The sequence below is a fragment of the Balaenoptera physalus genome (genome assembly GCF_965194825.1).
Source record: "Balaenoptera physalus genome assembly, chromosome: 8".
Classification (NCBI taxonomy): domain Eukaryota; kingdom Metazoa; phylum Chordata; class Mammalia; order Artiodactyla; family Balaenopteridae; genus Balaenoptera; species Balaenoptera physalus.
The window spans coordinates 96602122-96617153 of record NC_138887.1 but is presented as its reverse complement, the minus strand read 5'-3'; the positions used below and the strand labels follow the sequence as shown (position 1 = coordinate 96617153).

At 35.4% G+C, this 15032-nt stretch overlaps 1 protein-coding gene across 1 annotated transcript in view; it reads left to right on the top strand.

Moving 5' to 3' along the window:
- The window catches only part of IQUB (IQ motif and ubiquitin domain containing), a 73637-nt gene that overhangs the window by 8181 nt on the left and 50424 nt on the right, over positions 1–15032 (top strand). The window contains exons 3-7 of the mRNA XM_082472549.1: positions 3663–4087; positions 5646–5780; positions 8771–8932; positions 9024–9196; positions 9412–9567. Coding sequence (XP_082328675.1) covers positions 3667–4087; positions 5646–5780; positions 8771–8932; positions 9024–9196; positions 9412–9567 — 1047 coding nt within the window. The 5' untranslated portion in view covers positions 3663–3666. The remainder of the gene's footprint in view (positions 1–3662; positions 4088–5645; positions 5781–8770; positions 8933–9023; positions 9197–9411; positions 9568–15032) is intronic.

Here is a 15032-nt window from a genome sequence, read left to right as displayed (position 1 = left end):
TTCACACATGTTGTATCAATAGTTTATTCCTTTTTATTTATGCGTGGTATTCCATTTTATGAATGCATCATAGTATGTGTATCCATTCCTCAGCTAAGGAACGTTTGTGTTGTTTCCTGTCTTTGGTGATTAAAAATGAAGCCTTTATTAACTTTTGTGTGAAGGTTTTGAGTGAATGTAGTTTTTCATTCCACTTGGGTAAAGGATACAGATTACTGGGTCATATGATAAATGTGTTTAATTTTACAAGAAACCTGACAAACAGTTACCTCAAATGCTATATGAATTTTCACTTTTGCATCAAGGTATAAGAGCTCCACTTGTATTCATACTCACTGGCTATTGTTGGGCTAAAATTTTTTTAAACTATTCTAATAGATGTGTAGTGAAATCTCATTGTGATTTGAAGTTTCATTTCTCTAATGACTAATGATATTGAGCATTTTTCATGTGCTTGTACTCAGGGCCGGGATTAGAGTGAGGCAACTGAGGCAACTAGGTCTAAAATCTTAGGAGGTATTTATTCTCAGGTGCAAGTGCGTGTATAGGGCAGTGCAGGTGCCACGCTTGCCTCAATCTTGTCCTGGCTCTGCTTATTTGCTTTCTTTTGTATATTCTTTGGTGACGGATCTGTTTAAATCTTTTACTCATTTTTTTCACTGTTTTTTTTTCTTATTATTGAGTTTTGCAAGTTCTCTATATATTCTGGGTACACGTCCTTTATCAGATAAGAGTTTTGCAAAAAACTACATCCCAGTGTATGGTTTGCCTTTTGATTCTTCTAGTTGTCTTTTTTTAAGAGTAGAAGTTTTAGATTTTGTTGCTGTTGCTGTTTTAGAAGATGCTATCTTGGCCATCATGGGGGGAGGATGACCCACCAGATAGAAACAAAAGCATTACCTCAGATTCTCCAAAAAGGGTAGATAATTATGTTGCCAGGAGTTAAGGCTTCTTTATGGTGCTCTCTTTCTAATCAGGCCACTAAACTTTGTTATAGGAGAAAATAACCAAAAGGAAGATTTTTGTGTGTGTGTGGGTGAGAGCCTAAAGAAGTTTCTAGAACTTCTTAAAAGTTGAAGTTTTGTTCAGTTTTGTCTCATTTTTTTTCTCTTTGTTTTTCTGGAATTTTAAAACTTTATTTCAGTTCTTTTATTGGTTGTTCTTGAAGTTTAACTATGCATATTTTATTTAACAATGTCTAGAGTTAAGAATATCATAGCTCTCAATTTTGTAAACAGTATAAGGAATTGATAATAGTTTATTCTCATCTTTCCCTTCCCAGTTACATATTCTTTTCTTTTTCTTTTTTTAAAATTTATTTTTGACTGTGTTGGGTCTTCGTTTCTGTGCGAGGGCTTTCTCTAATTGCGGCAAGCGGGGGCCACTCCTCATCGCGGTGCGCGGGCCTCTCACTATCGCGGCCTCTCTTGTTGCGGAGCACAGGCTCCAGACGCGCAGCCTCAGTAATTGTGGCTCACGGGCCCAGCTGCTCCGCGGCATGTGGGATCCTCCCAGACCAGGGCTCGAACCCGTGTCCCCTGCTTTGGCAGGCAGACTCTCAACCACTGCACCACCAGGGAAGTCCCCCAGTTACATATTCTTATTGTCTCATATTTTAATTTTCTGCTATTATTTTGTGTTGACAATATTTATTTGGGTTTACCCATATGTTTATGATTTATTTGTTTGCCTTTCCTTCTTGCGCTTCAGACTTACATTGGACCCATTTTACTCCTCTTCAAGTGTATCCTTTAGAAGTTCCTTTAGAGCAGATATCTTGGTGATAACTTGTTTGTAAATGTTTCTGTTTTTCTTCTTGAAAGATAGTTTTGCTGGGTGTACAATTCTGGGTTGATAGTTACCTTCTTTTAATTAGTCTATTATTGCCTTGGCTTCTATTTTTCTGATGAGAAATTGCAGTGATTTTACTTTTCTTTCCTTTGCATTAATGCCAGCAAATATGATTCAAAACAGTGGATGATATGTCCTTGATCACTGTTTGCTTTTCGGATTTTCTGTTTGTTATTCTGTAATTTAGTTATAATATAAATGGCTATGAATTATTTCTATTTATCCTGTTAAGTATATTTTTATATTGTGCTTCCTGGACCTGTAGATTCATATTTTTAATCAGTTTTGAAAAATTTTCAGCCATTACCTTTTACGATATTTTCTCCTTTCCATCTTTGTTTTCTTCTAGGACTCCAATTTGACACATGCCAAATCAGGGGCTGGCAGACTTTTTCTGAAAAGGGCTTCACAGGCTACATGCAGTCTGTGTTGCACACTCTTTGTTTTTTTTTAATATATTTTTTAACAATTTTCTTTTATTTATTTATGGTTGCGTTGGGTCTTTGTTGCTGCGCACATGTGGGATCTTCCCAGACCAGGGCTCAAACCCATGTCCCCTGAGTTGGCAGGGAGATTCTTAACAACTGCACCACCATGGAAGTCCCTCTTTGTTTTTTATTTTAGCAATACAAAGCCATTCTTAGCTCACAGCAAGAGACATGCTTAGCAGAAAAATATGCTAGACTTTCTTTTTCTTTTCTCCATGGCTCTTAATCTCTCATATTTTTCATATCCTTATCTCTTTGCAACAGTCTATATAAAATCTTTTGATTTATCTTCCAGTTTACTAATTCTCTCTTCAGCTCTAATACTGTATTCATTGAATTTAACAAGTATACATTTTTATTCAGGATATTATTATTATTAATTATTTTAAATTTGTCATCTGGTAGCCAGAGAACTTCACTAAGGTTAGTTTTTTTCTCCATAAGGATCTACGCTTAAGTGAAAGTTCCAAACACAGCTTTTCCATCTCACTACTATTTCAAGTTTTAATCTTCCCTGTGCTTTTGCCTCAGAAATCAGCCTCAGGGCCACTTCCCCTGTCCCCTTTTCCTGGCTGCCAACCTCTATAGGTAGGCTCCTGGCTATACTGGCTTCTCACTGCTCTGATCCAGCTCCTGCCTCTGATGCCTGGCTCTGGGCTGCTCTGGCCCACCCTGGCCCAAGCTCCTGTACGCTGTCTTACTGTTTCCCAAGCCAAAACTCTTGGTTGTTGTAGCTTAGGCCCTAGTTAGCTCCAAGATCAACCCACATTTGTTTGTTGATATGTTTGTTTTGGGGGACAGAGGTCATTGGACACCTCTGCTACAATTTGTGAGAGCAAAGCTACTACAGTGTGTACTTTCCAGCATATAGTTGCTGTGGAGATGTCAGATTCCTTGGAGCTTCTATTCAATTGCAATGTCAGAAGCATAAATAGCCTTTTTTAGAAAAAAGGCTATTGAAAAAAATTCTTCTTTCACAAGGCATTGTTCATTGAATAAGAGATGACAACATACTTTAGAATTTTTTAAATATATTCTTCATAGGATATTTCTCTCAGATTTATTGTGTTTTGAGGTTCTCTTTTTGGTACACATTTTTACTTTCTGTGGTGTTTTTATTAAAAATTCACCAATGTTTTTTACCTAATGCCATTACTAAGATAATATTAAAAAAATAATGAGCCACATTGTAGTATACTATGAACATTGCTGTATGCCAGCAATGAATTTGATATTTGGTGTAGAAGTTTTAAGTGTAGTAAATATATATATATATATATATATATATTTTTTTTTTTTTTTTTTTTTTTTTTTTTAATTCAGGACAATGTCGGACCAGGAGGAAGGATCCGATGCTCAGAATGTTGATTCACCAAAAGAAATAGAGGATGCTTTCGGGACTATCAATATTCCAGTTCCCGCAGAAGAGGTTCCAGAGTCAGATCAAACTGAAGACTGTGAATCTGAACTAGAGCCATCTAGTGGGGGCCGTGAAAAACGTGTTGAGGAGACGAGTGACCAGAGCGTTTTAAGCCTGGAGCTAAATGATGTCGAGCAACTCATGGAAGACATTACGGCAGATGAACAAGTTTCATATTCTCCAGGAGATGGTGGAGAGTCTCTAGCTAAATCTGATAATGCAGTGCAGTCAGCCGAACAATATTCAAAAGATTCTCTGGCATTTCTGGAAAAAATAAAGGCAGTAAAGGAATCTCTGAAAACATCAATGAAAGATTCGTCAGCAACAGGTATTAACTAGGGAAGATAGGGTATTTTTTCCGCCTCATTTTGAAGAATGGTTGTTTTTTCTTGTTTGCTTTTGCTTGAAGATTTATTTTATATTTGATATTACTTTCCCACTCCCTTATCCACCAAACCTCTGTGGCTATGCCCCTTGAATCTCTTAATTACGTGTGAAGCCTCTCCTCTATTCTGCAGTATCTACTTCCCTAAATAAAGGAGCATCAATAAATTTTAAAGTGCTGTTTATCTCTTTTTCCCAAATAAAATAGGTTCTTAAAATGTTTAGGGAGAAATTTTTGAGTATAATTGTAATTCTTTTGCATGCCATTTTGGAATTAATTGTACATAGCTAGCAAGAGGTGGGATGGGAACTTGACACCATATTTTTCTAGTTTTATATACAGTACTCATTCCACGTATCTCGTTGCTTTTACGTATTTCCATATTTCTGCTTAGTCTTAACTTTATATTAAGCTTCAGAAAAATCATTGTTGTCTTTCATTATGGGTTAATTTTAAAGACATAATGTTGATCACATGGCATGTGGAAGTTATTACTACATTGTTGGTAACAAAGCAGAAGGGGAGCAGGAAGAAGGTGGTTACATGGAGAATTGTACTTGGGTGGTTAACTGACTGCTCCTTCTCCCCCTTGTCCGTAACTTTTGAGAGAGTTTCCATCCATAGAGTGGAGAACATGGGTCATCATTTAACAATAACAACAGCTTAGTCTGGCTGGTAAAATGTAGCTTTTGAATCTAGTGGAGTAGTTAGCTCTTGTGTGGTGTGTCCACACAAGTAAGAATAAAAAGGAGGGGGAGAAGTAATCAAGCCCATTTATGCCTAATTGAAGTTGTTTTCTCTCAATTACATTATTCATTGTGAATTTGGGCTCCATTTTTTGATAATTCTGTGATTCCCTTTGATTATAGCTCTTACCAAATATATGATGATTAAAAAAAAGTGGTCTTGGTCCTGTAGTTCCTGAGGCTCACAGATTCCTGAACAAACTTTCCCTTCCCAAAGCTTAGGAAGTCACTGCTATGAAAAATTTAAAATACATTAATCATAGAATTTTGAATCCAGGAAACAATTAAAATAGCCTTCTGATAATGTAACATCTGTGAGAGTGTTCTCTTATTAAGAGAGAACTGTGAAAATGATTTTAAAAGAATCTTTAAAAGCACTTTAGTTTCGTTTCCTCTTTCTCATGGTATTCTGGGCGAGGAGGTAATCTCAAACGTGCACTGATCCTCATAGAAGGCAATGCAAGAGAGATCTGAACTTTGAGCTGGAGTTGGGGGAGCAGGCATTGACCATTGATGCTAATTCTTGAGATTATGCATTGATTTTCAAAGCAAAATGTTGCAACTGAATGTTTGTCACTTCTCCTCTTAGAAAATGAATACTAGCTCTTACTACGGAGGTGTGGTGGGAGAACATGGCAGAAATAACCTGCATTCTATGTGATTACAAATTGTCCCATATTTCTCTGCCTGTGGATTCTATGATGCTGACCCTTGCTTTTAACTATGACTCTTTTTTTCTCTTATTTTTTCTGCAGTAAAAGTTGTACTTCTTCCTGTGGGCCAGGAAATTATAATGCCCTTTAAAGTTGACACTGTTCTAAAATGCCTCAAGGATCATTTTTCATCTCTATTAGGTGTCCCACCTTATGTCCTGCAGATAAGATGTGCAGGTAAGCTTGGAGGCTAATAAAACTTATCGAGACTTCTCTTTGATTTGTTAAACTAAATATCTTCATGTTTACTGTTTGAACATTATATTGTGGTTATATATTCATTCATTCAACACATTATTATTGAGGACATACTTTGTTCCAAATACTTTGCTAAGAGCCAAAGATATAAAGAAACATGAAATAAAATCCCTGTTTTCAAGTTGTTTACAGACTAGGAAGGAAGAAGATGTATGCAACGGTTACCACACAGTGTGTAAATGTTTTGATGGAGATATGTTCAAAAAACTGTGAGAACAGTGAGGAAGGAAACTGGGAGATTCTAGAAAGCTTCATCTGATAAAAGTGATAATACTTGTGCTAAGTCCCAAAGAGGTGAGAAAACCTGGGACTTTTCGGAAGTGGTAAGGAATTTAGAGGGAATAGAAGTAAATTATATATGGGAAGTAGGAGGAAATGAGGTTAAAAAAATAGATGATGAATGAGCATGTATAGAAAAAGAAGAGGACTGAAAATGGTTTATCTATCAGTCTTCTGTACATTAAGGTCAGTTCACATTCTGAGTGATGTTCAACTTTATTTGTATTTTGTGGGCAATATTGAGTAGCCCACCTTATATTAGCCTTGTGTCATGAGAGGCTGAGGTCTTAGTAACTGTGATAGAATTAAGCAGACTAGAATAGCTCAGGAAATGTTTCTGTAGAATATGCCTGCACAGATCATAATATTTTATTTTAAATAGTTTGATATTAACTTATAAAGATGCCACAAGTTTCTAGGGCAATAAGAACATTTTTTTTGTGGGAAAATCTGAAGTGCTAAAAAGGAGTAAGCCATACCTATGAAGTTCTTCCTCCTTGCCAAATCAGAGAAAAACAATCAGTTCAATTTCAAAATTATTTTTAGAAAACTATTGTAATGAATGTGCTCCAATAGTAAGATGTTCATGTATTCAAACAACAGGTTACTAAAGCTTGATTGAGGAAACAAAGCTAAAATTTAAATAGTTATTGTAACAATAATGATACTGATGATGATAATGGTCATGTTGATGATGATGGCTAATTTAATGAGCACTTACTATGTGCTAGTCCTTCTACAGAATATTCTGCCTACATTATCACATTATCATTCAATCTATACAACAGTCCTTTGAGGTAGGTATTACTATTAATTTTTTTTGAGAGATGGAAGCTAAAGCTTGAAGAACTTCTGCAAATTCCCAAAGCTTATGAGTGGCAGAGTCTGAACTTAAATATAGGTATGACTCCAAAAAGGGAATTTGGAACTGCTTGGCATTAACTATAAGGTGAAATTCAAAACTGGAGAAGAGAGAACACTTTGAGACTGAGCACCTGGCCAGTGGTACCTAAGAATCTATTTCTTTGCACTTCATGACTTTTCTTCTTTATGTGTAAATACCGTGCATCGCCACTGGCTTATGTCAGCAGCAATAAAAAAAGAGCTTGATTCTGTGCCAACCACTCTCCAAGACAGGTGCTTTCTTCTTGTACTAGAACTGGAGTTCAAGTTTGGTGGGACTAAGCCTACACTAGAAACAATTAGAGGGCTGAAGAGGGCTCTGTGTTAGTTGGAAGAGGAATCTCTATTAGTTTCCTATGACTGTTGTAACAATTAACAAATTTAGTGGCTTATTTTGCTTATGGTTCTGGAGGCCAAACATCCTAAATCAATTTCACTTGGATAACGTCAAGGTGTCAGCAGGGCTGTTCTCCCTCTGGAGGTTCTGGGGAGAGTCTGCTTCCTTGCCTTTTCCAGCTTCTAGAGTTGCATTTCTTGTATTCTTGGGCTTCCTCATCTTCAAAGTCAGCAGCATAGCATCTTTAAATCTCTCTCTGCTTCTGTCATATCATCTTCTCTGTAGTCAAATCTCCCTCCTCCTTCCTCTTAAAGGGCACTTCTGATTACATTTAAGGCTCATGTGAATAATCCAGGATAATCTACCCATCTCAAAATCCTTAACTTAATAAAATCTGCAGTCACTTTTTCCATATAAGGTAGCATTCATGGACTCTAGGAATGTACATGGATATATTTTAGGGCCATTATTCAACGTATTGCAAAATCCATATAACGTTAATTTTTTTTAATTAAGAATTTAAGGTGAAATTGAAACTCAAAGATTTTTGAATGTGCTTTCTTGAACATAGCTAAAATAGACTAGTGGTATCTGACATATTTCTAAGAATGAGTAAAACAAACCTTTGCTATGTTAAATCCCTAATTGTAATTTAGGAAGAACATACATTGGAAAACTGATATAGTTTCTATCATTATACAAAACAGCAGCCAGTAACATTGTACGTATTTATGTATGCCTTAAAATATAGAAAGAAATTTATAGTCAGTTTATGAAATAAACCAGTGAGGATGGGGGTATAAGTTGAAGCAATAAAACATAAAAATAAGGTGATGATGTACACTTTTTTCAGCAAAAAACTGAGTCTTAGCTCTACCTTGGCATGAATTAATTTATATGAATTTCTGATTATAGAAACAGAAAGGAAGGGATTCTTTAGAACTCTGAGTGTATACATTAGGAGTGTGTATTAAAATAATCAGGCTTTCCCTGATATGGATATGTCCTATGCTTATGTATAAAACATTGTGATTTTTTAGAGAATCGATGTTTAGAATATGATTTTACTCATATTATAGAATGTGTTTTTTATTTTTAAATGTTTATAGTTGCATGGTTATTGTATATTTGTATTTCTGATGAGTTGAGAGTTGTATTTTTACTTTACTTATAATACTGAATTCTTGCTCAGGAGTACCACCTTAATTTTTTCCATTGTGGAGTTTTTGATACTAATAATACAGCAAGAGGTGGACATCATCAATACGCTATTTGGTAATTAAACAATATGTGTTCATATAAGCACCATTGATGTTTTCCATCCCTTAAAATGAGTACATATAATCATTTCTTTGCCATAACACTTCTTATAATTTTATCTCATTTTTAGGAATGATTATTAAAAATCATGAGACGCTACTACAACATGGAGTTAAGCCCCAGGATATTGTCCAAGTGGAAATCTTTTCTTTACATCCAGATCTATATCCAATCAAAAGAATAGATAGATCAAGTGATGCCTCTCAAATCATAACTGTCAGAGTACAAACTGGTTAGTTATTTGATATATCTTATAGATAAAGTATTTTTTTAGAGTCCCTTTGTAGTTGAACTTTCATTTAATCTTGGTTTTATCTCCTCAGGCATTGATCAGTACCAGGAAGTAGCTGTTGAGATTATAAAATCTGATTTTCACAAACCATTTCTTGGTGGATTCAGACATAAAGTAACAGGAATGGAATATCACAATGCTGGAACACAAACTGTACCTAAAAAGATTCCTGAAAAACTGAATGCATTTTGTAGGGATACACAGGTAATATTTTTATTTTTCCATGTAGGATTTTGAAGCTACAGAATCAACAAACGTTTTACTGTGTAGCTCTCTAAAATTAAAATCTTCTAAGGAATTATATGGTAATTAAAATAATAAAAGATATTAACTTAAATGTATAGGAAAATATGCTCTTTACTCACTTTATGTGTATATAGTGGATATTTATTTAAATTTTTTAAATGTTTTTATTTTAGACAGTTTTTCAGAGAAGAAAGCTCCAGCAAACTACAAATACAACATCCACACAGATGACTAAAATTGGTGTGTATGTATCAAATATGACTGATAGACTGGTAACACCAGGAAAATATTTTTCAGCAGCAGAATACCATGCTAAAAGATTAAAGGCGGTAAGATAACTTTTATTATAGGTGAATACTAAATGACTTTTTACTATGTAAACAGTTATGCAACCATTACCACAGTCAATTTTAGAACATTCTCATTATCCCAGAAAGAAATCCCACATCCAATAGCAGCCAGCCCCTATTTCCCTCCAATCCTTTCTGATTTAGGCAACCACTAATCTACTTTCTGCCTCTATTGATTTGCTTATTCTGGTTATTTCATATACATGTAATCATACAATGTGTAGTCTTTTGTGACTGGTTTCTTTTACTTAGCATAATGTTTTCAAGGCTCATCCATGTTGCAACATGTATCAATGTATTGCAATCTATATTGCAAAATAATATTCCGTTGTATGTACCCAATTGTATATACCTACTGTAGGTAGGTCAATATATATACCACAATTTGTTTGCCCATTTATCAGTTGATAGACATTTGATTTGTTTCTACTTGTTGGCTATTAGGAATAAGGCTGCTATAAACATTCACGTACAAGTTTTTATGTGGATATGTATTTTCATTTCTCTTGGTATCTGCCTAGGAATGTAATTGCTAGATCATATGGTAATTTATTTATTTATTTATTTATTTATTTATTTTTGGCTGAGTTGGGTCTTTGTTGCTGTGCGTGGGCTTTCTCTAGTTGTGGTGAGCAGCGACTACTCTTTGTTGCAGTGCATGGGCTTCTCATCGCGGTGGCTTCTCTTGTTGCGGAGCACGGGCTCTAGGCGTGCGGGCTTCAGTAGTTGTGGCTCACGGGCTCCAGAGTGCAGGCTCAGTAGTTGTAGCGCACAGGCCTAGTTGCTCCGCGGCATGTGGGATCTTCCCAGACCAGGGCTTGAAACTGTGTCCCCTGCATTGGCAGGCGGATTCTTAACCACTGTGCCACCAGAGAAGCCCTCATATGGTAATTCTGTTTAACCTTTTTGAAGAACTGTCAGACTGTTTTCTAAGGCAGCTGCACCATTTTATGTCCCACCAGCAGTGTGTGAGGATCCCAGTTTCTCCATTTCCTTATCAGCACTTTTGGATTATTGCCATCCTAGTGAGTGTGAAGTGGTATCTCATTGTGGTTTTGATTTGCATACCCTGATGCGTAATGATACTGAATATTTTTCATGTGCTTATTAACATATATTCTTAGGAGAAATGTATATTCAGATACTTTGTCCAATTTTAATGAGGTCGTCTTTTTTATTATTGCTTTATTGTTTAAAAAAGTTTTTTTAGTTGTTTGCTAAGTGGTTGCTCCAAGTGTAATCTAGGGATTAGAATATACATCTCAATTTATAGCAACATACTTTGTATTAATACTAACTGAAATTTAATAAAGTATTGAAACCTTGCTCCAATAGAACTCCAAATTTATCCCTTGTTCTTTGTGCTATTATCATACAAACATGTACATTCTGTTTGTGTTCTAAGCCCTGTAATTCCTTTTATAATTATTGTTTTTATGCAATTGACTTTTTTTTTTTTTAATTATTTATTTATTTATTTATGGCTGTGTTGGGTCTTCGTTTCTGTGCGAGGGCTTTCTCTAGTTGTGGCAAGCGGGGGCCACTCTTCATCGCGGTGCGCGGGCCTCTCATTATCGCGGCCTCTCCTGTTGCGGAGCACAGGCTCCAGACGCGCAGGCTCAGCAATTGTGGCTCACGGGCCTAGCTGCTCCGCGGCATGTGGGATCCTCCCAGACCAGGGCTCGAACCCGCGTCCCCCGCGTTGGCAGGCAGACTCTCAACCACTGCGCCACCAGGGAAGCCCTATGCAATTGACTTTTAAATAAGAGTAGAAAAGAGGAAAATGTATTTATACAGTCTTTTATATTTTACCTACATAATTACTTTTTCTGGTGCTATTTATTTCTTCATTTGAGTTAAAATTAACATCTAATATCATTTTCTTTCAGTTTGGAGAATTCCCTTTAGTATTTGTGTATGCTTATATACTTGATGGTGTCCTAAAGTCCTCTGAGTCTCTGTTCGTTTACCTTTTTTTCCCCCTCTTCTTCAGAGTAGATGGTTTCTAATGATCTATCATCAAATTCATTGTTCTTTCTTTTTCCAGTTAAGATCTGCTGTTGAGCCTGCTTTTTGTGTTTTCATTTCAGTTATTTTACTATTAAACTCCTAAATTTCCACTTGGTTCTTTTTTTAAAATTTCTGTCTCTTTGTTGATATTCTGTCACCATACATCTTAAACAAAAATTTATTCAGTATCTAACCCTAAACATAGTCAATATGGTATTTTCCTTCTTTTTTTCCAAATGGAAAGAAATCATAAAAAAAATTTGCAGAAAATTCCTCACTCAGATTTTTCTTTTTCTTACTTTCCATTGGGAGGTAATTATACATGGAATTTTAAAGAAGTTTCTTGTACACCTAACATTATATCACAATCATTTCTCTGCCTTTTAGTATTTATTATAAACAATTTAATGGCATTATATTATTGCACAATGTTAACACTATAATTTAATTACTTTCTTTTTTAGGGCATATAGACACGTTTTCATCAAAATCTTAATGCTATATAAATTGTAGTGTGCATTTAAAAAATACTTAGAGAAGATGTTAGAAGTTGAATTACTAGGGGAAAAAATGATGACTTTTTAAAAGTTTTAGATATTACCAAAGTGTTTTTCAGAAATACTGTACCAAATGATGTATGCATAAACCACTTATAAGAGCCCATTCCATGCTGACTTCACCAGTAGCACATATTATTTTAAAAAATTGTTGTCTCCTTATAGATGTTAAATATATTTTTATATTTTCTCTCAACCTATCACTCATACTTAGTTTATGATATCTTTCATTATAGTCAAACTTATTAATATTCCCTTTTATGGTTTTTGCATTTTATGTATTGTTATAAAAGGCTGTATCATCCCACAGTCATAAGTATAACTTTCTTTTATAGTTGGTGTGTGTGTACAACTTTATCTGGATTTTTAAAAATGATATGAAGAAGAGTTAAATTTTATTTTTTCCAAATGTAATGCCAACTGCTGAGTACCATGAATATTCAAGTTTATTCTCTCCACAGTAATGTATACTACATTTTCATATATATATGCATCTGTTTCTAATTTCTTCATTCTTTCATTAGTGTATATGTTTTTTTCTCTGTCAGTAATGTATTGCTTTAATTATTACTGATTTGTTATATATTTTGAGGCCTGGTCCATTAGGTTCTACCTCATTGTTCTTCCTTTTCAAGACTGTCTTGACTATTAATGCAAGTTTTTCTTCCATATGAATTTTAGAGTAAGTTTGCAGTTTTCATGAAAAATTGCAGATCTTGCTCAGAAGTACATTGATCAGTTGGGGAAAAATGGACACCTTTACCCTGTTGTTTATTTGGGTTATCAGCTAAACATGACATACAAAGCATATGCATTTTATCTCTGCTACTTCCTAGCATCATTTTGCTTGAATAAAAAAATTTGAAAGCAGTGATTTTGTTTTTTGCTTGACAAGAAACCTGGAGCTAGACTGCTGTTCTAGCCCAGTTAGCTTAGGACATCGAGAGAGGAGCCTGCAGTCTCAGCCTGCTGACTCGCTGCACTGAAGGAGACTGCTCACCGGGGGGACCACGCGGCTAACTTTGTAGTTGACTTTATCAGTGCCTGCAATTATTCCAGCCTGAAGAATGTTTACGTTTTCAGTCCAGACTAATTTTCACAAAAGGAAAAGGTGGAGTCATTACAGACTTTTGGGGAGGCGTGAAGTTTTGGTGAAATTTAAGTGTTACAGTATTTTGATTGTCTCTGTAAAACAAGGTTGCGTGTAGATGGGTCAGCATCAAGTCTGGACTGAGACATGGACCAGAGAGTCCTGTTCCTTTGGTAACAAAGTTAGGAGAGAGATGTGGATGTGTTTCTTCTCTGAAGTTCAGCACGTTGGTTGTAAATCAAGGCTGCTTCTCTCTGTCAAAATAACACAGATCCTCCAGGCAAGAGTGGGGTGTTTCATTCTTAGTGATCTAATTTCAGACAGCAAAGTTTATGATAGATTATGATTTTAGAGAACAAAGTTTCTCAGAGAGAAAGAAAATAGTAGTCACTCAAAGAAGGGGTTGTTATGACATTTTATAGCTGCAGAGTGTCCTTGGGAAAAATATTGCTTCCTATTAATTTTGTAGCTGACTTTATTTGTGCCTGGTATTCAAGCCTGATAGATTCTTATTTTCTCAGTCCAAACGAATTTTTAATTTCTTACTGTACGGGGCCTGGCTGGTGGCTCTGTGATGTCATCAGGAACCTGAATTCCTTTTACCCTTCCACTCTAATAATTAATCTTACTATCATGAGCTTGTTACTATATGATGATAAAATGGTTAATCAACCTTCAGCATAATGTCTGCATTCTGCAAGAAGGGAGAAGTCAAGGGAGCATGTCCCATGGATGCCATTCAAGAATTTTCCCTGAAAGCCCCTGCCAGTGATTCAACTTGCATCTCATTAACCTGAACTGGGTCATGTGACTTCACTGTCCCTGCTGGGACTATGTGATAATTACATTTTTAAAGTTTCATCTTGTTGCTCCTCAGTAAGACTGAGATTTTGTTAGTAAGGAAGTCGGAGAGAAAGGCTATTAGGTGGGGAAATGGACAACACTACACTACACTACAACACTTTCCAAACTCGGATAAAATGATATTAAGGGAATAAGAAAAGCATAAACATACAGGAACAAAGAATATATGGGAAGAGAGAAGAGTAAATGTCAGTCGAGTTTTTAAAGTTGTAAAGCAGATGGGGAAGTGTTAACTTGACTTACTTGAGCAGAGGAAGTGAAAATCTAAATGCCTGCCAAGGGGGATGGCATCAAGAACCAAATCAGTTTGCCCCACAGAATCTTGGAAAGTGAACTGGAGGTTCTGTGGAAGATGGAAGTGAGATGTGAGCTGTAAACAGAGGGATTGGTTAAAAGCCAGTAAAAGGAGTAAATTTCAATTTAATACTTGCTTCTATCTTGATTGATACCTTTCTGTTTGTATCATGTTTATTTTATTCTTGAACTTCTTGAGTTCAATGCTTAGTATTTGTATCTTTCTTGTTGTAAGCAAGATTATATTATGTGTGACTACTGATATTTTTGTACTCATTCCTGCCATCTCATTTTGTTTTTGATTTACTATTTATTCTTGTTTGGTTTTTTTTACTAACCTTTTTTTTTTTTTGATTTGACTAAACTTTTCCATTTTTTTGTTCTTTCATAGGTCAGAAGTAGGTACTTTGTTTCTATTTTTCTAGTGGTTATTCATAAAAAAATTTTAATGGACTTAATTTTTTAATACCAAATGCATATTTAATCAGCTTCTGTATCTTTTCCATGAACAAGTCAGGACCCTGGCAGGCTTTTCTTCATTTCTTCCTCCTCCTCACTCACTCCTCCCATTCAGTGAGGACTTGATCTGGAATTACAGTTGTATGTATATTACATCATTATAATTTACT